At 39.1% G+C, this 26,302-nt stretch overlaps 1 protein-coding gene across 9 annotated transcripts in view; it reads right to left on the bottom strand.

Moving 5' to 3' along the window:
• Window positions 1-8,940: 8,940 nt before the first annotated feature.
• Window positions 8,941-26,302, bottom strand: part of CEP170 (centrosomal protein 170) — a 188,508-nt gene continuing 171,146 nt past the window's right edge. For all 9 annotated transcript variants that reach the window (XM_054023210.1, XM_054023211.1, XM_054023215.1 and 6 more), the window contains 3 exons: window positions 18,029-18,122; window positions 13,877-13,928; window positions 8,941-11,236 (listed from right to left, as the gene is read on the bottom strand). In XM_054023210.1, coding sequence (XP_053879185.1) covers window positions 10,950-11,236; window positions 13,877-13,928; window positions 18,029-18,122 — 433 coding nt within the window. In that variant the 3' untranslated portion in view covers window positions 8,941-10,949. The remainder of the gene's footprint in view (window positions 11,237-13,876; window positions 13,929-18,028; window positions 18,123-26,302) is intronic.

The following is a 26,302-nucleotide window of genomic DNA, read 5'->3' as shown; positions in this document are numbered from 1 at the left end:
ACACTCCAAAAACAGGCCCAGGGCTGGATCATCAGTAGGTGTAATTTGGCACTTGTCCACTGAAGTGACAAGGGCAGCAGTGGCCAACCTGTGGCTCCGGAGCAACATGTGGCTCTTCAGAAGTTAATATGCAGCTCCTTGTATAGGCACCAACTCCGGGGCTGGAGCTACAGGCGCCAACTTTCCAGTGTGCCAGGGGCTGCTCACTGCGCAACCCCTGACTCTGCCCCCACTCCACCCCTTCCCGTGAGCCTGTTGTGATCCTCACTCCTCCCCATCCCCCACAGAGCCTCCTGCACACCACGAAACAGCTGATCAGGAGGTGTGGGGAGGGAGGGAGGGAGAGGTGCTGATCGGCAGGGCTGCCAGTGGATGGGAGGCGCTGGGAGCGGGGCAGAGAAGAGGGAGCTGATATGGGGCTGCTGACATATTACTGTGGCTTTTTGGCAATGTACATTGGTAAATTCTGGCTCCTTCTCAGGGTCAGATTGGCCAGTGCTACAATGATTTATGCCCACCAACTATCTAACCCCAAGCACTATCATAGAGCAATACAGCAGATTGACAAAGGTCCAGAAGTCTCTCTCAACCTAGCTCCCGCCTTTCTTGCAGGGACCAGACTAGCTATACACAGCTACAAGCTACACAACAGTGTATGATCTTTTATATGTTCCCAATCATCTTCTAGACAATAGAAACGGTACAGTTGCGCTCATGAAATTCACCTTAGACCTTCTGCATAAACTTTCAGATTATAAACCCCTAAATTACAAGGCTATAAATATACTACTGCCTTCAATGCCTAGCCTAATTGTGAAAAGCAACAGAGGGTCCTGTGGCACCTTTGAGACTAACAGAAGTACTGGGAGCATAAGCTTTCGTGGGTAAGAACCTCACTTCTTCAGATGCAAGCCTAATTGTGCTGCTGCATAACTGACTAATAATATGGTGCCTCTAGTTTACTGACGGAAAAGCCCAAGCTTTGATATAAATGACTAAACACTTTTTGCTAAAACTGTACTAGACATTTCCGGTCGATTTTTAATGGAAAGCTCTAAAAAAATGCAGCTATAGAATGTGAGCACTAGCCACAGGTTGAAACAAATCAATCTACCCAAGCCCATCAAAGAGATGGTTTGCATGGAGAACTTCAATAACTCAAGTGCATAAAACCTTTGTTAGCCCAGATAAAATGAGTAGACGTTATTGCATTCAACACAGTGTAACTGACAGGACATGGGGCAGTACCGAAAAATAAATTTTAAAAACAGCCAAGAAAACATTACCAAACACTTTTCACACACATACTGACGGATGAGGGACAAATCTGATTTACCAGAAAGATACATTTGACAGAGCCCCTGATCTCTATCAAGAATTCATGGATACCTTAGATGTTTAAAAGCATCAGCATTCATGGACCAAATGGCTTTTATTACCACCAGGATAGCTACCGTCACTTAATGAGTTTTTAATTTTTAGCAAGATCTGGTGTCAGCATTTTCTAGTAAGCTGTTTCACAAAGATCTTTGTGAGCTCCTTTCCCCCATCAGCATGGATAATAGTACTTCCCTACCTCCCAAGGGTTTTGAGAAACTGAAATAAGGATTGTAAAATGCTTTGAGAATCATAGAAGGAAGGCATCACCAAAGGGCAAACTTTTATTATTGTTTCCTTGGGATCATTACCTTAGACTGCAAAACCACAAACGATACGAATGCTCATAAAATAATTCTGTCCAATTTGAACCTCACTTTGTGGCAGCAGTGGTGCCCTCCCCTAGCAGAAAGCCTGAAGGAAGGGCCCAGGAACTAAAAGAACTCCACAAGTTCAACGCATTCCTCTAAATTCTTTCATCCGGGCCAGGATTCCTCACCCACCTCCAGCAGCTTTCAAATCACACTGATCTCCAGAGATCCATTTGCGTGGAGGAGGCCCTGTGCTTTTACCCTAGCTCTGGGAACTTCTGGCTCCACTGAATCCTTACAGCCAGGAAGCCTCCCAGGAACCTCCCCTAAGAGAGGGGAACACCCCTCTTGGATGCCCTTTGTAGATGTTCTGTGTGGGACTGGGAGTGACTATAGGAGGAATGACGTACATCCCTGCTCATTTATCCTGCTCTGAACTCCAGAAAGTGGAAACAGTGTTGAATTGATGTTGGGGGTTTCTCTGCTAGTTTAGCCTTAAAGTCTCCATTTTGACTCCTTGGAGGAAAAACATTAATTAGAAACATCCTTCTGACTATCTTATTTTTTTAATCATACGGATAGCTCCTCAGATCCATTCTTTTTCATGTGCACTATGGTCTCCAGTTTCAGCTTACTACAGCCTGAGCTAGCTAGACAGGTTTCAGTCCTGTAACTGCAATGCAGGTGTGGCGCTGTATCCCTCCTCCCCCAGGAATTTAAATAATTGATTTCAATCACATTGAGACTTTGGACAACTAATTTTTAAAAATTGTGCTATTGTGAATTTAGACTGAAATCAATAATGAACTAAATTATAAATGCTATTCGTAAACACCACAGCTGGTAGGGTCTGGTATTTGAATTTTACAAAACTACTAGAGGTGAAAAACAAAATATTGAAAATGAAGGCCCTGATCCTGCAGCCAGTTAAGCAGGTATGTTACTTTAATCACGTGAATAGTCCCATTGACTTCAATATGATCACTTGTGCCTAAAGGTAAGCATGTGCCATAAGTGTTTGCCGAATCAGGGGCTAAAACAGTATTTTTACTAAACACTTTTTTCTTAGTGGCATAAAATCTCTCCCCCTTCAAACCAAAATTGCTTCAGTGTTAACAATGAACGTGTTATTTAGATTTTCAGTGTATTAACGTTGTCAGGTACGTTTTCATATCAACAGGCCAAAATCTTGAAAATAGGAGCCTAAAGTTAGGTTCCTAAATATGGGTTTAGCAGCCTAAGGGTGGGATTTTCAAAAGTACCAGAGTGATTTAGGACCACAGGTCCCATTGACTTCAAACTGTAAACCCTGACAAGAGCAGTACAGCCTGGCTGAAGCATTTCCGGGTTCTTGACTTGGGGACGTTATATCAGAAGCTGGTGTTGGTTGAAAATTTAGCACCGGCCGTTGGCTCCTCAATTTTCTGTTTGATTCTGTGTTGTTCTCACAATAAGAAAGTTAATGAGGCCATGGGTGTATCTTTTTCAGAAAAGATTGGCATTTTAAATGTGAAACTTAGGGAAAAAAATCTATGTAAAATCTGAAATTCTACTAATAATCAGGAAACTAATTAAAGAAACAAATACAAAACATCCACCTTAGCCACCAGCATGGACAAAAAGCCAATACAAAAATGGATGCTGGTGGACAAGAGTTTTGTAGGAAAGAATTTGTCAGCTGCAAGAAATGGCAATAAGGGCCAGGAAAACAACACCAGCCAAGTTATTCTGACTTGTGCAATTATTTTTTATTCCACCGCTTGGCAAAAGGTCCCCATAAATCAATATTCTGCCACCATTAGAGAGTGATTGGTGAACATGAGTTATGCTGTGCACTAATGGTGTGGCTGGTAACATAGATTTCTTGAAGTACTGATGGATTATTGCAGGTATTGTCCCCAGAGCAGTTCATTTTTTACTTTAATCATGCATTTTTAAAGTTATTAGTGCCTGCCATGGAACTATGTCCCAGTTCCAATTAACAGTGATCTTGATATGAAAACTGTAGAAACCAAAGAACCACCTCTAAAATATAGTGAATTTGTGAACACCAGCAGTTTGAATGCTCTGGAGTATAGCAGACTTAGATTACATGACTGTTCATCAAAAATGAGCTACTTCAGTCCCCGAGTGAGAAAAGGGGGACCAGACCTCCAGCCTGCACCCACTTCCTGGGAAGATTCACTTTCATTTCAATGAACCTCAAAATGTCTAGTCTCCACTTAAGTCAGGGGATTACAACAATCTTGAGCAGCGCAACAGTCAGGAAAAGAGCCTGTTGTTCAGTGTTGTAACAGGGCATACAGACCCTTTCAGACTAGAGGGGGCCATTGCAGGGATGCTGGAATAAACAAAGGCCCTGGAAATGATCTTGTAGCCAGATGATAGAAAGTAGTCCTGGGGAATTAGTAGCTGGATGGGAAAAACCAGGGCCAGGAGCTCTGTAGTGCAGGGTGGGTCAGGGCTCCCTTTCCTCCCAACCAAACTGGGGGAAGCTCTCCAAAGAAGAGCAGTATATATGCTGCTTTCCCCCTCAGAACAGGGCATGCACTGACAGGGAGAAGGAAGACAGAGCCAGAAGGCTGAGCTCCAGCTAGCAAGGACAGGAGTGGTGGCTTCGTGAAGAATGGCGCAGGGCAGAGCTCCACGTGCAGCAGAAAATCCAGAGATGGGTATGAACTTTTATGTTGTTGTAATGGACTTTATTTGGGAACACTGATGACTAATTTGAACCTAATTTCAACTAATTTGAACCTAATTTAACCCAGCCCCAGACAGTGGTTGATGGCAGTCCTTAGAAAGACTGGGGGAAATTTCTATGGGGCTCTGAAATGTAGGAACAGAGCAAGGATGCTACAGAGGCACCTCTGGCCATGAAGGGGTGCTGAGTAAATAGCAACCTTGCTACAAGCATCAAGAATGCCCAGAAAGCCTGAGCAACACAAAGGTCACAGAGAGAATAATACATTATCTTAGGCATTCCTACGGTGCCCATCACTGTAATTTATTGAAGCACCTCCATTCTTTCCTAGCAGAGGGAAGGTCTCTATCTGCTACGAAGGGAGAATGGGTTATAGTTGGGGCATAAGACAAGACCACACCTCAGGGAGCACTACACTTCTGCAGCAACAGAAGGGGATGGGAAGTGCAGGTAGCCCTCCCCCTCCCATGGCGTGGAGAGCACCCACCTTCCTGTCTAGAAGGGAGGAGGGAGATTGGTGCCCCAGAAGAAGCAGATAGCAGCAGACGGGGCTAGGAAATGTACCTCCAAGATTTCTGCACGTCCCAATGAGATCAATCCTGCGGCCTCAGCATAATTCTCACTTGTGGTCTGCACCCAGTTACGCTCTTTTCACACTTATTCTAGGTCACCAATTAATGCATTGCCTTATAGTACATACTACCTTGGTCAGCTGCTTAGTATTCTCTCCTTACCTAATAACCATTTCTATTCATTATTATCCCTTCTGCAAATCTTCAATTCACCTAAATCAACTTCTGACTATAAAGTACTTGATTCCCTTGCATGTTTAAGTTTCATTTCTCATACTGTGAAAGATTAGTTTCATTATTAGCCTTCATTACTGTGCTTAGCTGATTTTTTAAAATGTACAATTCCCTATCCCCATCCCCAGTCACCACCTGAATTATCTGCTGTGAACTTTCTTTACTCCGGCATCCAAACCTGTCATTAATATCACAAGCTCAGCACTTTTCCTCTCTGTCGCCTCTTACCATGTCTTTTCTCTGCTTTATCTCCTTCCTGCTTTACTCTCTTTCGCTTAGAATAGCTGTTTCACAGATTGCATTATATTAATCAGTAATATAATTTCTTTGTATCGCTTATATTTAACTGTGTCTTCCCCTCCTTCCTGTGTGTCCAAGACTGGCTTCATATATGGAGAAACTCACAGTTTAGGAGTGTAGGAGCCTCATACTGTAGATATCCTTTATTCAAGCAGTATCTGCCATCAATTCAGCTTTTTCTGTCAAGAAGGACCAGCAGCATTTCCACTATAATTCAGCTGAAAAATAAGTAGTGTTTCTGTCAAATGGATAAAGCTGTTAAACTGGTTACTGTTTGTACAGTATAAAGACCTCTAGAATCCTGAAATGACTTTCACTCCAGAGGTTCACTACCTTTCTCATACAAGGCGAGAGAATCTAATAATTGTGAAAATATGTTTTAATATTTTTAATTTGGCTAAGAACGCTAACCTTGAGGAGCTAGTGGGTTTAGACTAATGCTTAATATGGGTATAATATTCATTTGTCCTTAAAGTTAGACTTTTTTAATATACATTTTCTAGCTTTGGTACCTTTTCTATATCCTTTTCTGGATGATGTAACAGGTAAAATTTCCAAAAGCAGCTAAGTGATTTAGGAGCCTAAATCTCATTTACAAAAGTGACTTGCCGTGAGACTTGGGTTTCTAAGTAACTTCTGAAAATAGGACTTAGGTTCTTCGGTTCAGGTAGATTCCTTTAAATTTTTTAACATACTTTCTTATCTGGGTGTCTGGAACTCAAGGACTGGAATTCCATCTTTTGACAGTGCTTTCTTCTGAGAACATAGACAACACAGTGCCTTCTTATGAGAAACATAGGCTTAGTCATACTATACTCCAACTGTGAAATGGGGATAATAAATATTTACCTGCCTCACAAGATTGGCTAATGTTTGTGAAATGCTCAGTGGAAAAAAACCTGGACAGTGGATTTCTTTTCTCTGAGTATTCAGGCTCACCATTCCTTTATTGTTTTACTTCTGCTCTGTGGATAAGGCTGCTGAACTGGGCCTGTCAATCATCAGATGGGAGTTGGACTGAAAAATAGCTTAACTTTAACTGTTAACACTTAATAGTTGACTTCCCCTGATTTAAAGTGTCTCCAGAGCACAGCAGCATAACTTGCTTACTGAACAGAACTTTGCCCTTCTACATTTAGGAGTGGGGGCAGAGAGTCAGCATGGGAGCATGGGTACTACTCAGAGAAGAGAAACATACAGGTTATCAATGGACTCTGCCTGTCGTCTTGGCTCACTATTTTTCTGTTGGGGTTTCACTCCCAAGAAAGTGCTTTGAATAACTCTTACCAAAATGAAAGCAAAAAGTTCTAGATTTATAGATGTATTGAAGTATTATAGCATGCAGTTTACTCCTAGCAATGGCAGAATCTGACAAAGCCTATATTGTTTAGTTTGTAGTGTCTGGCAAAAGCGTGACTAAACTATCAACCCTTCAATCCTGCATGCTTAACTTTAAGAAGCATCAGAGTCCTGTGGCACCTTTAAGACTAACAGATGTATTGGAGCATAAGCTTTCGTGGGTGAATGCCCACTTCGTCGGATGCATTTAAGAAGCATGTGAACACTTCCATTGACTTCTGAGTGATTATTCAGGAGAGTGAAATTAAGCATGTGCATGCTGACAGGATTGAGGCCCAGGTTTCTGCCTTGCATTTTTTTTTTTCTAGGATTCAAAGGACGTTTTGGCCCATGAGACAGGAAGTGCTCTTACTGGCTGAGCTTTGATCTCCCTCTTTTATTTTCCCCTTTAATATAATTTTAAGCCCTAGCAGTAGATATTACTTTGCCTTTAACAACTGGGTGTTACAGGAGAAATAACTGTAGATTTTCTATATGCCCAAGTTCTCACAAAGCAAATCACAACTGCCTTGAGAATGTTAATTATATGCTTGAGTTTTAGGTTGGATATTAAGGAGAGCCATTCTCCTGAGAGTGATGAAACACACTGTTGTCTTTTGATGCAAAGCAGCAGTTGAGGTAACCTTATCCTGAACAGGTTAATACTGAGATTCCATTGGCAATGTCCTTACTTCTCAGTTGTTCTGCATGCAGATGTGATGGCCACCAGAAATGCAACTTCGATGGATGTTCACAGATGGGCAGGGACCCATGCCTCCTGAAGTCAGCCAGTCAGAGCAGGCAATAGTCTGATTTCAAGTGGGAGCCATTTGAGACAAGTCTCTGAACAACCTCTATTTGAAGAATGGTGAGTAGAACATCTGAAGAGGGAGGCCACTGATGAACTGCCACCTTCTGGAGACAATCATGGATTGCTGCAGTGCTTACAGAGAGGGGGCTGTGTGTGTGAGGAATACAAGCAAGGAAAGGCATTCACTCCCAGCTGATGAAAGCATTGGCAGTTAGGGGAGGTACCTTTACAACAGTGGCAGCTGAGGTGGGGACCACCACAAGGTCCATCTAGAGCATAGGGGATGTCCCTACTGGGGTGTTAAGTGCTAGAGCCTTGCCTAATTGGAATCCATGGAGTCATTTGATCCTTGGGTCCTTCTGCTGGTCTGAAGTGGAGAGTTGTGGAACTGCTTCTGGAACCCCTGTCCAGTTTTGTGCCTGCTAGTCTGGAAGGGTTACTGAAGCAAGATCAGAGTTAGTCCCTTCTGTTGTGCTCTGTGCTGCACAGCCGAGTGCAGACACCAGAGCCCGAGCACCTTCTTCCATCGGTGCCATTTCTTGGACTGTCAGGTTGGGTTGAAGCAAGGCCAGAGATCTTATCCCCAGCCTCTGATGTGCACCACATCACTGAGTGCTGAAACCCGGGGTACCTGTGCCAGTGGTGGGGCTGATGGCTGAAGGTAGATGGTGGAACATGTTGACTGAGAATGTTTCTTAGAGCAAAATTTGTACATTAGGCTGCTGCACTCAATGGAGCACATTCACATTGCCCTGACTAGACAGGCTCCTGAAGAAAAGAACAGGCCAATTCCCAGCTGGGACAAGCAAAGACACCAATCTGGAACAAAATCAGAATGTTTAAAAAGGATTTCTTGTGCTTTGTAGCTCATGGAAAACAGGTCTGGAAACTACTATTTGCTGCTGCCAGAAGGCAGATCAAAATTCATTTGTTTTCATTTCTGAAGGTGGAGTTTACTTGGTGATTGACAGGTCTGATTTTGCCCCTCTAGCTGCACAAGCAGAAGTAAAAACCAGTGTGGAAATGGTGAGCCTGGATGTGGAAAACCAAGCAGTAGGTATTATTGTCAGAGCAGTGTATCTGATCTGGAAGAAACAACATACAATGTAACATCTTCCAGGAAAGGAAGACTATCTGGAAGTACATTTAGGAAAATGCCATTTCCTAACTGAGTAATTTAATGTAAGTTCCAACAAAGCAGAAACATCTGAACCTTCCTAGTTTCAAACCACTGAATTACATACATATATATATATATATATATATATACACACACACACACACATTATATAAAGTTCCAGAAACACTTTATTTAAAAATGGAGTTGTAAATGCATATAACAAAATAACATACATAATAATTGTAACAAAAATAAATAAGGAGAATATGTCCATACAAAATAACATAGTAAATGCAAAATGCTTCTTACAGAACAAAAGGGAGTAAATGCCTGAATGAACACAAACAAAATCTTGTGCGGAGAGCATACATTTTTAATTTTTTCTAAACCGTTTCCTATTTTTCATGTGTCTAGGGAAAAATTCTGTTCCCAAGGATTAAACAAAAGAAAGAATTGTGATGGTGGTTTTGGTGCACTAATTTTTCAACACCTGACCCTATTTTCAATTTATTTTTGCCCTTCTGCACCATTTTAAACATTTTCTATCGCCTCTGTAAACTAATGGAGTAGAATATTGAGTTGTACAAGAAGGATATTCTGTTTTCTTTTAAACTTTAAACAAATATGAAATCCATTATACCACAAATTATTGGTTTTTCTTACATCGCTACAAAAATGTTTTTGCATTTTTATTAACTGGTCTAACTTTTTAGTGACTTCTGAAATCCTGTACAATTTAAAAATGTACAGAAAGTATTTTAAACATATGTCATATAGGATTATTGCTGAACTACTAAAGACCATTTCATAAAAGCTGCAAAACTGTATGTGTAACATTAATATAAAGAGACTGACGCAAAAGCAGGGAAATTCCAGTCTATTAGTTACATTTAACAGAAATAAGATTCCTCCAAATTAGTGTTCTGGAAATACAAGGTCATTTACTTTTATTTTTATTATTTCCAAATGTTACGTTACTGGGACAACTTATATAGAAAATAGGTTTATGTAGGATATTTTAAATACACTTGCTTTTCAGTGGTATAAGCAAGAAATCTATATTAGCAGTCTTCTTTCAGAGTCCTTTTAAACGTATAAGACAGAGAGACAGACAGAAGCAATTTATTTGCTTGGGAGTGAGACTATTGATCAACCAAGTTATGACTACTATCTCCAAGTCTTCAGAAGAAAATTTTACACCTCATGATCATTCCAAGAAACACACATCGCTTTTGTAAACTTATGTTGCATTTGAATTGGCAACTTAGTATGAGAACCCATTTGCCTCACTATGCTTTTAAATGTCCCACACAGTTGTACGTGTAAACTTGTTTTATTGTTTCGACAAACATTTGGAGAGAAATGAGATATGAAATCCTTCTACTTTCATTCACATCAAAAAGACATTTTGAACAAGATCAAAAAGTGCCAAATTGTCCTTTCAGAAAGTGGATTAAAACACTGCTCTGTTGAAACAAGTACAGTATTATCAATTTTCTATGTACATCGAAAGACTGACTCCTATTGATATTGATATGTTCACTTACCACTCCCAGCAAATTCTTAGTGCAAACATAATAGCTGAACTTCGTAAACTCCAAGATAATTTACGCAGCAACAAGGTTATATAAATCACAGAACTATTTGAAAATTTCAGTATGAAAGAATGAATGCTTTGCAAAGTCTGTCTTATCTTATACAATAATGTGTTATTGTACTCAAAGGTAATGTATCCTATATAAATCCCCTTATTCAGCATCAAACATAACTGTTCAATAATTCTATACAAACTTTAATTGAAGAGGTCCATTTATAGAACAGGTTGGCACAGGTGACTTGGGGTTTCAGTAACATTGAATGTTAGTCTGCTTGCAGGTCACTTTAAAAGCATTGCTCTTAAAAAGAAAAATCTATGTATGGAAAGACTGCTGATAGAATTCTGTTTGCAAAGCACACAACCACAAAGGGCAAACCTGCCACAATCTGCTTTTCTATATTGGTATCAATGCTCATCTGTATGGTTTGAAGAGGATGTGAATGACAATCAAAGCATCACAGTTAAAGGAAACTGGCTTAAACTAACTGCAGTTTGAACATTTTTTGTGTGTATAAAAGCAACATTATGACTCTTCATTTATTTCTAGACATTCCATATTGAAGGTAATTATGACAACAATTAATAATGTCATTCACGCACACTGGGATCTTCCTCTTCCCCATCTGGGTTGAACCTGTTGAAATGTATGCTGAAGTCAGGCTTGGATTCAACATTGTCAAATGCAGTTGAAACAGAGATGACGGCAGGCCGAAGGGCCCTAGCTTCAGGTTGACAGTTTGGTTGTATCTGAGCGCGGGTACTGTGAGAAACAGGGCTGGTCTTATGTTTAGGTTGAGCAGGTAAGACAGGGCTTGTGAATCCCAAGTTACTCAGAGCATCCAAAGTACCATCAGGGTCAATCATAGCATTAATCACTAAACCACCAAGGAGTGGAGGGAGGGAGAGAAACAAAACAAAAACAAAGATTAGGGTTTTGTGCTTTGAGAAAAACAACTCTTAAACAAAGTCTCTATCATACTTTTCAGCATTTGAATTCATACACATCTTTGCTTCCCTCCCCTGGGTTAAGAGTCTGCAGTCAACCCATTAATATCAATAACTCAGCACTGTTCTGTTTCATTTTCAGAGTCTGAATGGAAATGATGATGCAAAGATTCGGTTCTATTGATTATTTCTATAATGCCAGAATATTGACAGAGATGCTGGCCTTTTGTCTGCTAGACATTACAAAATAATTACTCGAATACAAGAACATGATGATGACTGTAGCTTGGTATGTCACCTCTGGCAGAAGCCTTTTCATATACTAAGCCTCAATACTTCAGGGAAACTATACAAAACCTATACAATGCATGGTTTGGTTAGAAAAAAGAGAGGGTGAACAGTCTAAGACTAGCTGATGATCAGCTTGTATCTGGTATCATGAGGGCCCATAGCCCTTATACTGTAATGGCAGATGCAGTTCTTATTCACATACAAGGGTTTTTATTTTGTAATATTACTAAGATATTATACTTCCTTCAGTAATATCCTATAGTAGTAAATTCCATAAATTGATTAAATGCTGCATAAAACAGTAATTTCTTTTACCCCTTTTAACTGACTGCATTAGGAAGTGGGGAAAACTGAAGTACCTAATACAGCTTCACTGTACAATTAATAATTTGGTATGTTCAACGTATATTTTTCTGCTTTCCAAACAGAACTGATCTATGTTTCCATAAGGTCTAATTAGATTGTCTGAGCACCTAAATAACCACTGCTTTAATCTCTGATTAAATGTGTGCCCACTCGTACATTTTGTTACCCTTCTCAGGACCTCATATTTCTAATTTTTTTAAGGTAAAGTGACTTAACCCAAACACAGTAATCAACGTATATAAATATGTTTAATATTAAAATGTCCTTTATTACTCTTCATCCCTTAATACAAATATATCTTCGAATCAAATTAGCATTTTTGAGTTTGTGTACAGTGAGCAGATATCTTCAATGACCTGTCCAAGACGTCTAGATCTTTCTCCTGAAATTTTCTTTTTTTAAAAAACATACATTAATAGAGGGTTTAAAATCAAATTAGAATACAAACAAAATAGCAAATTACAATACAACATACAAAAAACCAAGACAACAAAACCCAATCTCACAAAGAAATATACATAAACATGGACCATTACTCCATCTCTCCCATCAAAACTATAATCTGCTCTTCACCTCACACAAACTTATGTGTGTACACATTTTATGTGTAGGTTCTCTTTAATGTAGTCAAACTCAGCTAATTAATCGTTTAAAGTTGCATTTTATTTATTTTATAAGTGCAATATACATGTGATGCACTCTTAGCCATGTCTGCATAGCAAACTTCTATAACTGAAGCATGTATCTCCACCCACCACACATCCTCATAATTAGTCTTGACACAGGAAAAAGCAATAGTTTAGCATTTATTTTGTATTTTGGTAGCTCAATGTATTATCAATAAATTATTCAGTACCCTGAAGTACAGAGGACAATGTAATTTTAAATATCCCTTTTATAGCATTAACCTGGAACTCCTTAATTTTTGGACATAATCAAATAACCTGTTTTAGACACTCCCTACAGGCTGCACTCCTACTATATTTTTCTTTCTTGTCCTTAATTGTTCTATACATGAAGATATTAGTGCCTTGGAGAGGTCTTGATTTATCCTATCTAACCAGTCTGAATCTCTGCTGCCATTCTGCAAAACTGTCCCTTGCCAAATACATACATAAATAAAAATACTGAATCTGTCAAGCCTTCCTGATGTAAGTCGCTTGTTTTCTTTTGGGAGCCTCTCTCCCTTTCATTTTAACTCTGGCCTTCTCTCTTCCATACAAAGTGCATAATCATTTCCCCTCATAGTTTTAAAATAATTTAGTAAAGCCTCTCTACTGAGATGTTAACATTCATATTATATTAATGTTTGATTACGGATTATCATTATTATAATTTATTAAAATAACATTTTGGTTTATTCTTTTTATATATACATTATGGAAGTCTTGTTTTAGCTTACATGGAGATCCTAATTACTTCAAACAGAATTAATATATAATACACTCGTTCAAACAATGACATGAAAAAAATTGTTTAAAGTTTCTTCTATGAACAGTAGGAAACTGGCCAATGGAGAAAATTTCAGTCTTCCCCTGAGTCATGTAGTTTAGCTCAGTTCACAATATCTTCTCCCAGCATTCATATTTAGTAAGATGTGAATAAGGTTTATATGGCTTTAATGGAAAATGTCTAACCCTGTACTCCAGGATGATTACTTTTACAAAGCAATGTACAATTATGCATGAAGGAGGTCAGGAAATTAGGGATTTTTACTCCACCTTTCAATCTTAGTTCCTTGAAATAGTGATGTACCATAACTGTTTAAACCAAAGACTTGAATTAAAACAAAATAAATCAATGTGAGCCATTTTGGAGAGCCTTAATATTACCTTACCCTGGTCAGTATTTATTAGGGGTTTCTGCAATGCATTTAGACATTATGCAGCAAAACTGTATAAAACATGAAATACCTTGCAACTGTTTTTCAACTCTTTTCAGCTCCTGCAAGATTGATGAAATCTCCTGGGGAAGAAACAAATATTCAAACTTCTAGTGCTACTTTTCACTAAGAAAAAGCAGATTTAATAATTCAATAGTAAACTTAAAAGAAATCCTCTCATTAGTTGTTTGGGTTGTATCTCCCTGCAGTAGGAATGGCTCTTGTTGGAGATGGTTGTTTGTGTGTGTGTTGGGGGGGGGGAGGGGGGAAATAACCAGGACCCCTGGCCAGATGGCCAGTTAGATCAGGCTGCATTGCTGTGGGATGCACAACTGGTTGCCCTATCAGAAACAAAGAATTCCTCTGACTGGCCAGTTGCCCACATCGATTCCTTAAATGGGGAGTTCCATGGGTATCAAGGCTCATTCCATTCCTTGCTCGTGGACCCGCAAAACCTATTCCCAACCATGAGCCAGACTGAATCCCCCCATGGCACCAGGGTTAGAAAGAACCATTTTGCCAAAACACTGAGGCAGCTAACCAGCAAGGCTTCGCAGAAAAGTTACAATATAAATTCATTTTTAGGGGATGTGAGGAAGATGCTTCATGTCTCATAACCTGATTTAGGGGTAATCAGGATAGCTTATACCACAGGACAAAAGGTATTCTAACTGGCAGAGGTTAGCTTGATGGTGGCTCTAATATAATATACAGGAGTTGAGCACCCAGCTAACATGGTGACCATGCCTAGAAAGTCTGAGCTGTACAGTCTAGGCACCACTCAAGAAAATTAGGTAACCATGATTATGACCAGATAGTTGTCCCACAGCCACAAGGGGTGCAGTCACTAATATATCAGTACTTACATTACTGATACATTAACACGAAACTGTAGCTATTAAGTCATTTCATTTTAATAATGTAAATTAAGCTGCCATGGGATAAAAGGGAAGGTCCTTTCATGGATTGAGAACTGGTTAAAAGACAGGGAACAAAGGGTAGGAATAAATGGTAAATTCTCAGAATGGAGAGGGGTAACTAGTGGTGTTCCCCAAGGGTCAGTCCTCGGACTGATCCTATTCAACTTATTCATAAATGATCTGGCGAAAGGGGTAAACAGTGAGGTGGCAAAGTTTGCAGATGATACTAAACTGCTAAAGATAGTTAAGTCCAAAGCAGACTGTGAAGAACTTCAAAAAGATCTTACAAAACTAAGTGATTGGGCAATAAAATGGCAAATGAAATTTAATGTGGATAAATGTAAAGTAATACACATTGGAAAAAATAACCCCAACTATACATACTCTATGATGGGGGCTAATTTAGCTCCAACAAGTCAGGAAAAAGATCTTGGAGTCATTGTGGCTAGTTCTCTGACAATGTCCACGCAGTGTGCAGAGGCGGCCAAAAAAGCAAAAAGGATGTTAGGAATCATTAAAAAGGGGATGGAGAATAAGACTGAGAAAATATTATTGCCCTTATATAAATCTATGGTACGCCCTCATCTCGAATACTGCATACAGATGTGGTGGTCTCATCTCAAAAAAGATGTACTGGCACTAGAAAAGGTTCAGAAAAGGGCAACTAAAATGATTAAGGGTTTGGAATGGGTCCCATATGAGGAGAGATTAAAGAGGCTAGGACTCTTCAGCTTGGAAAAGAGGAGACTAAGGGGGGATATGATAGAGGTATATAAAATCATGAGTGATGTGGAGAAAGTGGATAAGGAAAAGTTATTTACTTTTTCCCATACTACAAGAATTAGGGGTCATCAAATTAAATTAATAGGCAGCAGGTTTAAAACAAATAAAAGGAAGTTCTTCTTCACGCAGCGCACAGTCAACTTGTGGAACTCCTTACCTGAGAAGGTTGTGAAGGCTAGGACTATAACAGAGTTTAAAAGAGAACTGGATAAATTCATGGTGGTTAAGTCCATTAATGGCTATTAGCCAGGACGGGTAAGGAATGGTGTCCCTAGCCTCTGTCTGTCAGAGGATGGAGATGGATGGCAGGAGAGAGATCACTTGATCATTGCTTGTTAGGTTCACTCCCTCTGGGGCACCTGGCATTGGCCACTGTGGGTAGACAGGATACTGGGCTAGATGGACCTTTGGTCTGACCCGGTACGGCCTTGCTTATGTTCTTATGTGTTGTTGTGGAGTACCTGCAATAAGGTCAGTTTGGGTGCATCTATAATCCTGCCTCTGGAATACCAATTGGGCATGTTAGAACTATAAACTGAAGCAGCAAAGTTCTAATATTCATAATGCTTTGAAAAGAGCAATGAAGAAACATTCTTCTTTTAAAAGCTAAGAATTTTGCAAAATAGCAACTGACTTCCAGAATTCTTTTGAAAGACTTCTGTACTGATTAATCCAATTTATGGATTCTTGAAGGTGGCCATGAAACACTTGAGCCAATTATCTTGGGTTTGATTGGTTGAGGCGATATCTTTCAGCAGATTCCACATTCGAACATGACATCAGTGTTCCACAGACAATAGTCATGATAGTCCTTCGGCATTTTTTGAGAACATTTGATCTAGAACCAGTAAATACTGGAATTCTACAATCTGGTGCTAGACACTGACCAATAAACTGTTGATACCAAATACTAAATAGAAACTATAAATTTAGTAGATGGGACCAAAAAAATTTCGGACTTTAATGTTTTGCCATAGGAAAAACAGTGAAATTAAAATCAATCAAGTTAGGAACAAACACAAAAACTAAAAAACTTTGTTTAAAAATTTCTTCCTTCTATGAGAATCCTTAAATAACAAGTATATATAAATGAATTTTAGGATACAAACTTAGACTCCTTGGTAAAAGAAAGACCTGCATTGAAAAAGACTTGAGAATACCTCTCTTAAGTTACCATGTTTCTAATATTATAAGATACTTCAGAAGTTTTTATGAATTTATTTGCCAAATTTAAAAAAGAACTGTAAACGTACCCAATTCACAGCACTTTATCAGTAAAGTGGATCTGCCTTTGAAAAAATGAGTGTTCTATAGAAATTACAAGACCAATAACAAATGTTCAGTGATTTAAGAGAAAAATAAAGCTGGATTTAGATTATCAAATCTGATAAAGTTCTAAAATCTAGTGACTTAAGACTGAAAACTAAGGGTTAATCAGCTTGTGATTTAGCCCATTGCAAGGAACAGTGCATTGTTGTGCTGTGAGAACGTGACTAGTAAATTCAGTCTCCTTCCTGGTCTCCCCACTGCTCCAGGAAGGGAGTAGACTTGATGGTTGTGGACTCTCCGAATGCACTGGTGTGACTACATTTCCCATTCCTTTGGGCATGAGGAGGTGATGTAGTGGCTCTGCAGAGCATGTTTCCCTCTCCTTGCAGGAAGCAGTGGCAAAGTGCAATGGAGTAAGGGGGTAACTTACATGCTCAACTCCCTTGCATTGGTGCTCAAGATGGGCCACAATCTGGCCTTAAATAAGAAGGAATAACAAATTCTTACTTTCACATTTTATAATGTCAATTGAAAATCAGAAAACAAATGTGCTTAATTTTGAAGAGGGCTCTTTCTACAATATTTCCTAACTATTTTCATTCACCTACATCAAAGTACAACTATTTTTCTAAATAGTAAGAGCCAGTAATTAAATCGGTCTTCCTCAAGCATGTGAAATAATTCCAGTGAGAATTCCTCAAACATAATCCAGATTTTAAATTCTGAGGGTTACTAAATTATTCTTTGCTCAATTTAAAGGTATTTTAAGGAGTCGGTGTTTGTTTTGACTCTTTGATTTATTAAGCCATTCTTCAGAAAAAAACCTCAGGTTATTTCAGGCCATTTCTCACTGAGAGTGACATCTTCTGAATACACTAGCCTTTGGTTTATTATCCTAATGTAACATACCTAACAAAATGCATATAAACACAATGGTTGAACTATGCTTTGTAGTATTTTAAATGAACATTCTTAAGATGCTGAATTCTAGAGAATAGACTGTTTTTCTTGTCATTTTGTTCAATATCCATGAAGTATGAAAATTTTAACTAATTTAAGAGCTATTGAGGTAGAAAGTCTCCTAAATTCTCAAACTTTTTCTCAAGATTATTGCCTTGCCTCTTCCCCTTTAAAACATGCCCAATCATTTATGAATTAGAAACCAGGTGAAAATGAGTCTCGTTCCATCCCAAGAAGATACTTCTTCATACCATGCTTGAAGTTTTTACAATAGGAACTTCGCTTTCAGTTCGTAACTTGTTTTCAATTTCTTCCCAATTCCGGTCTTTGTCCTTAAATAATATTCTATAAACAAGAAATGCAAAAATTGTATTTTAAAAAGAGATACATTATCAAATACACTATCTTTCAAAGATCTACAGACCTATGATGTTAAAAACAAAACAAAAAACAACAACTTTGAAAACACTGACAAATTGGAATTTGAAATAGAGACAATTGCCACAGGCCTAGCATTAAGGATTATATTTTCAAATGCAATTTGTAGCTAACTCCTTGTATAACTGCTAGTGACCATAAAAATTGCAGTCACATCTAAATACCTGCATTATTTTGAAAATATGTATCTAAATATCACTGCTACTTTTTTACCACACAGAACTGATGTTTTTATAACAGGCAAAAAATCTTTTATTGATCTTGTATTTTACAACACTTGCAAATAGAAGTGAAAAAATAATGTTAATAGATCAAAAATGATGACTCATTTTCATTCTTTTAAATAAATTAATGGAAAATACAGCATGGTAGCAAAATAAAGAAAAAATATGAAGACAGTTGTGTTGTGCAGACTTTATAAACTCCTTTAGTAATGCTGATAGTTTTTTTGTTAATCAAACTTATTACAGCACATGGTTTCTGAGGGTGGGCTGAAGATCTTTTTTCTAGTGACCTAGAATCTTAGAAACCTCAACTGCATGTATATAAACTTAGTAACATGAGAGTTTTAGTACAGTGAAAACAAATTCCCCTTTATTGTTTATTTTAGAGCACCCATTATAGTAGGTGCTTCAAAGACAATTTCTTGTTTTATTATTTCCCTGCAGTATTGAACAGTTTTTATATTCTCTTGCTACATCACATAAATGTCATTTCAGGTTGTCAAAGTTTCACATCACAAAGAAAAGGGGATCTATGGGTATTTAATGTTTGCGTTACTGCACCTTTATTTTTAAGTAGTGAATAAAAGACATTAACTATCACACCATATGAGAGTATATCTCAAATTTGCCTTCTCCTGAATAATTTGATTAGTTATTAAACAAACGAAAATTCAGCTGCAATCGTTGCACCTGTTAGTGGTATTTCAGAACCAGAAGGAGTTTACCTATGTTTTTTCCATTCAGGGGATAGTGGCATCCATAAGTGTCCAGGCATGCAAATTAATTAATTTAAAGCACCATCAAAAGGCCACACACTTTAAACAGTCACCAAGTTAGTGGGGGCTCTCTCCGGAAATCATTTTTTATAAGTGAAATTGGTGTGATGTGTGGCATTTTACATCTCTTAAAGGCTGGGATTTTTAAAAGCGCCTAAGAGGGTTGTGTGTCCAAATTCCATTGAATTGCAGTTGGTGTTTGGCACCAGCTTCCTTAAGCTCTTTCAAAAATCTCAGCCTAAAAATTACCATCATGGTAGAAGTGTCTAATCTTTCAAAATTTGTGCCCCTTTATTATTAATACTTTAAATTTTGCAGGCAGCTCAAATTTGTCCTAATTGCTCCTCCTGACTTTGCCACCGATCTTCACGGTCACTGTTGTCTCAATATCAAACCATAAACATCATGAGTTTTTCTTGTCAAATGTTTCACTTCATTAAGAAGTGCTGTCTTAGGATATGTCTACACTGCAATCAGGAAGTGCGATTGCACCATGTGTAAACATATGTGAGCTAGCTTTGATTGGGCTAGATCAAAGCTAGCTTGCATAATAATAGCTGTGAAACGGTGGCAGCAGCAATGGGTGTGGCTAATATTTAGTCCTGCCATGAGTGCAGGGGACTGGAGTAGATGACCTCTCGAGGTCTCTTCCAGTCCTATGGTTCTACACAAGTATGTTACCAGGATCCTGGGCGAGCAGGCCTTGCGCATGAAGCCACTCACACTGTTGTGGCTTCACTGGTATTGTTACCCAAACTAGCTTTGATCAAAGCTACTTGGGTATGCCTACACATGCTGCAATCACACCTCCCCATTGTAGCATAGACATACACTCAGTGAAGCGGGAACAAGGCAAAGGACCAAAGGAAGAAGAGAATTAGTGCCTTAATAGACAAAGCCAGAGCAAGGATAGGCATTAATAAAACCTCTCTTTTCCAAGAAGACAGAATAAACCAGAAAATTATCAAGGGTATGGAGAAAGATGACACTCTTGTGAAGGAGCCCACCTCTTTAGGACTCAGTAGTTCTAGTGGGACAAAACCATTTGGTTACAGATATACTCAGAGAGATGGCAGGAAGATATTCAAGGTTTTCTGGCAGGGAGTGAAGATGTAAAACTCACCTTCAAAGTTATCAAACTGCAAGCCTGCAGACCTGAAAGTCAGACTAATTTTGAACCATTAGGACTTACCTGCAGGCTGATGAGCTACAAAAAGAGTAAAGCTAGTTAGGTCCTGTAATACTGGCGCAAATAACTCCTGGAGACATTTGGGAAACATTGTATAGAGAATCAGCTCTGGCTATATTTCCTGCATCTTCTACCGGCTTGTCTGTCATTCTGGACATCAGTATGAACACAGTTTCTTTAGTGCTTAAGAATTATTTACTGTTCCTTACTCCTTATCTGAAGTCATAATGCTCTGTTTTTGGCATCACACTTATTAGTTTCTGTGGAAATGATTGTGATGTGACAAACAAACACGGGATTAGTACTTCATGTAGGGAATATGCAGCTAGACCAGAAGAACACATTCCTGTTGAATGCAAATATCCTTAGTAAAAAGAAAAGTTCAGAAAATCTAAGACATATAAGCAGAATTGTTTCTAAATATTCTATTTTCCAAAATTCACCAGGAGGCACTCAATACTTTCCCAAGAAACTGCAGAAGGTATTGTGACACTCACTCAGATATGACACTTTTATCTTTCCCCCTTTTCCGTCATTTACCCTCTTATTATCAATTCTATTATTTCAAATTTTTCCAACCTTCAGGTCAGGTGATCAGATTCTTTTACTGGCTTCAGCCTGAGTGACTCCAGAGTTAATGCTGTTTGTTTCTCCATCTTTTCTATTTTTCTCGATCTTTAGCTCTCCTTATCTTTTAATTTCTCCCTTTCCCCATACTTATTTTATCTAGTCTCTTGTATTTTCTTTCTTTTTTGCTCAATAATCTATCAGTATTTTCCTTTTCTGTGCTGCCTTTCCCCTGATTTCTGCATATCTCCTCTCACCTCCTGTTAGGTCTAGATACAGACAGAAAAATTGACACTTCTATCTATCTACACATAGGCTTCTAACACCAGATTTCCAGGATTTAAAGGGCAAATTTCCCTTCTGTTTGCTGCTCAAGTCCATCACAACCACATTGAGCCAGCTAGAATTTAATCAAGGCCACATACCTGTGGCCACTAGCGCTTAACTTCATGTCCCAACACTGGTAACTGATGGATCTCAATTACCTAAAGCTGGTCAGGAAAAAACTTCCAATACATTTTAAAGTTGTTCCATTGTGTAGGGATCAAAATGGAACCAATTTTATTTTTAAAAATTGTGAATTTTTAAAAAGTGAAAATGGTTTAGAAAATATTTCTGCAACAATTTTTATGTTTTTTATTAGTTTTTGCAACTTTTATATCCAAATATTTATGGAAGTTTTCCTGATGTGCCTACAAGACTGCTGCCTTTCCTCCCATCCCTCTCCTTATGGTATTAAGTACACTTGCTTTACCTTCTCTCCAATACACTTAACTGACAGTGCAGCTCTCCATTTTACTTTCATCACACTAGACACTCTGCTCCAAATATAGGAGACTTGAAAAGCCTAGAAGTTAGCACGAACACAGAACTGCATGTTGGTTTTGCCCTCCCAAGATCACACTTAGCATATGTCTGGGGATGTGATCCCCAGCTCAAGGAGACTTATCTGTGTTAGCTGTCATCAAGTTAGCATGCTAAAAATAGAATGTAACTGCGTGAGGGGCTAGCTGCTTCAAGTATGTGCCTATGGTCTTAGATGGGTACATAACTGGTGCGACAGACACATTGTGCAGACCTTCTCTTCTCTGAGGAGTCACCACTATAAGTGACTTCCAAAAAGCTGGTGATAGGATGCTGGGCAAGTGAGCTGTGGAATTTTGGGGTTGTTTAGTGCAATCATTGAGATTCTTATCCACCATTGTCTATAGACAAATAGGGAAGAAGCCAGCAAAACAAAACGATTTATTTTTCTTTTTTCCCTCAGATTCATTTATTTCCTAAACACAGATGCATCTCAGCATATTTTTAATTTATAGCAAACATTCTTGTGAGGAACTGATGAAATATATGTACTTAAATTCAGAACCTAACTCAGCTAGTCTTTTGGGTTAAACTGCATATGGTATTGAAAATAAATAATACAGCAAAGAATAGCGCTCTCAATCCAAAATGTAAGAAATGTGTTTATTGGAAATGACAGATTTTACCTGTTTTAAAGAGATATAAGTTTATAGTACTCAGGACACAATTCATTAGCACAACTCCAGTTGCCTGCACTGCGTTTGTCTTGTAACAATCTCTCACTGGTGGCCGATAAAATTTGGGGGAAGATTTTTCAGACACAAAGGTCAGTTAGGTGCCCACCTCTAACTGGTGCCTTTGAAAAATTCCTCTTGATTTTCAAGTTGAAGCACTCTGTTATAGTGCAAGATTGATAGTTGTCAGTCTTTGCTGATTCTCACTATGTTACTATGGGCCAAATTCTCTGCTGATATTATTATAAATCATTTTATATTATGAATCTTTTATATAAACAAAGATTTAATCTACTCAATTTAGCAGGAGTGCACAACTGGCATATACTTATTCAAGTTTTCTACTAGTAAAATGAAAAATCTTTGATTGCCTCACTGGGAGAGGTACTGTAGGAAATACTATTGAAAACTTTTACACTGTATTTTACAGTATTATGCAAATGCATCATCCTGTTGTAAATGTACAGAGCATGCATAGTATGCCTAAATTTGGTTCATGCTATATACTGATTATATAATACCTAATTTACTTTCTAAATTTTCACATATATAAAACAAATCAAATATGACTCTACTTAATAACCTGCTTCCTTCAGAAGGAGTTAAAAGAACTGTTGAATATACAAAGACATTATACTGAACTCTAAATATAGTTTATGATGAATTGCAACTGGGTTGGCAACATTTTTTCATATCAAAAGGTATCAGGTTGCCCCCGGAGATGAGGGATTACAAAGGAATAAAAAGTGAAAAAATGTTTGAGTAATTTATTATTTCTGAGGCACTCCTGTGACAGGTATCATGCTGGGAAACATTCAAGAACAATTCAGCCAGTCAACAAGATTCCTACTTTAATGAAACAGATTACATTTAATTAGATAAAAAAATAAAAAATTCTGCATGTACATAACTGTAATTTCCTGGGGAGATTATGCTGAAATATAAACCTGAAGTATAAGAATATTTTGTTTCTAATTTCAACATTTTGAATTCCTTCTAAAAAAAACCATTTCAACATATGAACAAGTTCCAATATATTAAATTTTGTATGTGTCCAGATGTTAGCCTTTTACAGTCCACTATTAAACTAAATTACATCTTTCTTTGAGAAGTGATTAACCTTACACAGTTTATGAGTTCTGAGCATTTGCACTCTTCATTATAAAAAGTCTCATTCTTGCTAATTCTCCATAGCAATGTCCAATTCAAATAATCTGATGTGGATTAGTGGAGAGGCAAATAAATAGCACTTTTCTGTAAATCTGCATACCATGAAAAAATTTGGATCTACATTTTATAAAAAAATTTAAGAACTTTAATAACATTTTAATAAATTGTAGTATGCAAATCATCTTGAGAGTGGAAGAGGAAAAAAGGAGGAAGAAGAGAATGATTGGTTTATCTCTGATGTCATAATCCCACAACCCAATGATATGAACAGTGGTGAGCTGGAGCCGGTTCCCACCGGTTCGCAGGAACCAGTTGTAAAATTTAGAAGCCTTTTTAAAACCGGTTGTTCCGGGACAACCGGTTCTAAAAGGACTTTATTTAACAAAGGCTTGGGCAGCTGTCCACCCTGCCCCCGGCCCCAGCTCACGTCCCCCTCCTCCCCTGAACGCTCCGCTCCCCTTCTCCTCTCCCTCCCCTGCTTCCTGCAAATCAGATGTTTGCGGGAAGCCTGAAAGAAGCAGCAGGCAGGTAAGCTGGGACGTGAGGGTGGCTCCAGAGAGGCGCGGCAAGGCCCAACCCAGCCCGGCCGAACGGCTCCCTCCAGCCCGGCTCCAGCCTGGCTCCCCGCGGCCCTGGCTGAGCGCCCCAGCCCCATCCCGGTTCCGACTGAATGCTCCAGTCCCGTCCGAGCGCCCCAGCCCGGCCCCAGCTCGGGTCCCGTTGCCCCGGCCCTTGCCGAGTGGCTCCAGGCAGTGTGGGAAGGAGGCAGGAAGGGGGTGTTGGAAGAGGGCAGGGGAGTTCGGGGGGTTGTGGGGGGGTGGATAGGGGTTGGGGTGGTTAGAGGGCAGGAACAAGGGGATTGAATGGGGGCAGGGGTCCCGGGGGGGGGGCAGTCAGGAAGGAGCAGGGGTTGGATGAGGCGGTGGGGGGCAGTCGGGGCAGGGGTTCCAGGGGTAGTCGGGGACAGAGAGAAGGGGTTGTTGGATAGGGCAAGGGTCCCGGGGGGCCATCAGGAAAGAGAGGAGGGGTTGGATGGGGTGGCAAGGGGCAGTCAGGGGACAGGGAAGGGGGGTGGATGGGGCAGGGGTCCCGGGGGGGGGCGTCAAGGAACGTGGGGGGTCGGATGGGGCAGGAGTCCGGGGGGGGGGCACAACCCCCTCGTGGGATGAGGAGGAGGGAACCTGTTGTTAATATTTTGGCAGCTCATCACTGAATTATGATCAGAGAAATGGATGAATACCAATTCTGGAACAAAACTACCTGTTCATGAGAGTAATACCCTCCTAAATGTTGTTTATAGCTATCAATGTATTCTGTTATTTTTAATGCAGCAGTCAGGTTTGGTGGATAAGTCTTTAAAAAGATTTTACTTGATTCTCCACTGAGTCACACCACTTCTGCTAGAGAAGTGTTTCCCAAACTTGGGACGCCGCTTGTGTAGGGAAAGCCCCTGGCGGGCTGAGGGATGTGCTGGCCGCCGCTTCCAGCGGCTCCCATTGGCCTGGAGCAGCGAACCTCGGCCAGTGGGAGCCACGATCGGCTGGACCTGCAGATGCAGCAGGTAAACAAACTGGCCCAGCCCAACAGGGGCTATCCCTAAACAAGCAGCGTCCCAAGTTTGGGAAACACTGTGCCAGAGAATACAAGGAAAACAATATATATATATTGGTGTAACTGAATTCAATAGTGCTTTTACGCTTTCAAAAAGAATGTTATGTTTCTCTGTCTTTGTCTTTAAGCAAGCCTATTCACTATCACTACCACAATATCGTCCTCAGATATAGTAACACCTTCACTGCTGTTGCTAGCTGCATAATGCTGTGGATGAAATCTGTGTTTTGGCAATTAATTTCAGTCATACATCTAAAATTACATTATCCGAGACATACCAGTCAAATTCTATATTGCTTCTTCCATGCATTTTTAAATTGCTATATGATCAATCAGAAAATTTTACACAAAATTCCTACAAATTATTTTTACTGTACTTTTTAAATGCTACTAGTTAATTCTGAGTACAATTGAAGTGGGAAATTAAGTTATGGAACCCTGAAATCTACATTTAGTGTTTCCATTCCCCCATGCCAGCACAAAGTGCATTACCATACATAATACTGTACATCCATGCAGCAGTCAAAAGGGTGAAATGCATCTTGCAAGAGTGAAGATTATTTCTCATTTTTGACATTTGTACTTTCTGTTAACTGCTACAATATTTTATAAAGAAAGCTATCAATATACAAGTACCTTATTGTGTAGAAAACACTTAAGAGAATGAAAGCACATAGGGTGAGGAGCACCTCTTACCCAGAAAAAAAAAGCATCAAATGAAAGGCATTTGTAACTACCACCAAAAAGAGCTTAAATAAAAATTATTATTTGTATTGTGATAGCACCTAAGAGCCCCAGTCATGGAGCAGGTCCACATTGTGCTAGGCATTATACAAACACAGAACAAAAAGACCAGACCAAACAGTTTACAATCTAAGTATAAGACAAGAGACAACAGGTATATACATACAGAGATATGGGGGAGTATAAGGAGAAAATAATATTGGTCAGCATGATAGGCAGCAGTCTTAGCACACCAGCAGCTTAACCATGGTCAAGTTTTTTGTAGGTG

Source organism: Malaclemys terrapin, chromosome 3, assembly GCF_027887155.1.
Source record: "Malaclemys terrapin pileata isolate rMalTer1 chromosome 3, rMalTer1.hap1, whole genome shotgun sequence".
In the NCBI taxonomy this organism is placed as follows: domain Eukaryota; kingdom Metazoa; phylum Chordata; order Testudines; family Emydidae; genus Malaclemys; species Malaclemys terrapin.
Note: the sequence above shows the minus strand (reverse complement) of the source record. Positions and strands in the feature narration are given on the sequence as shown.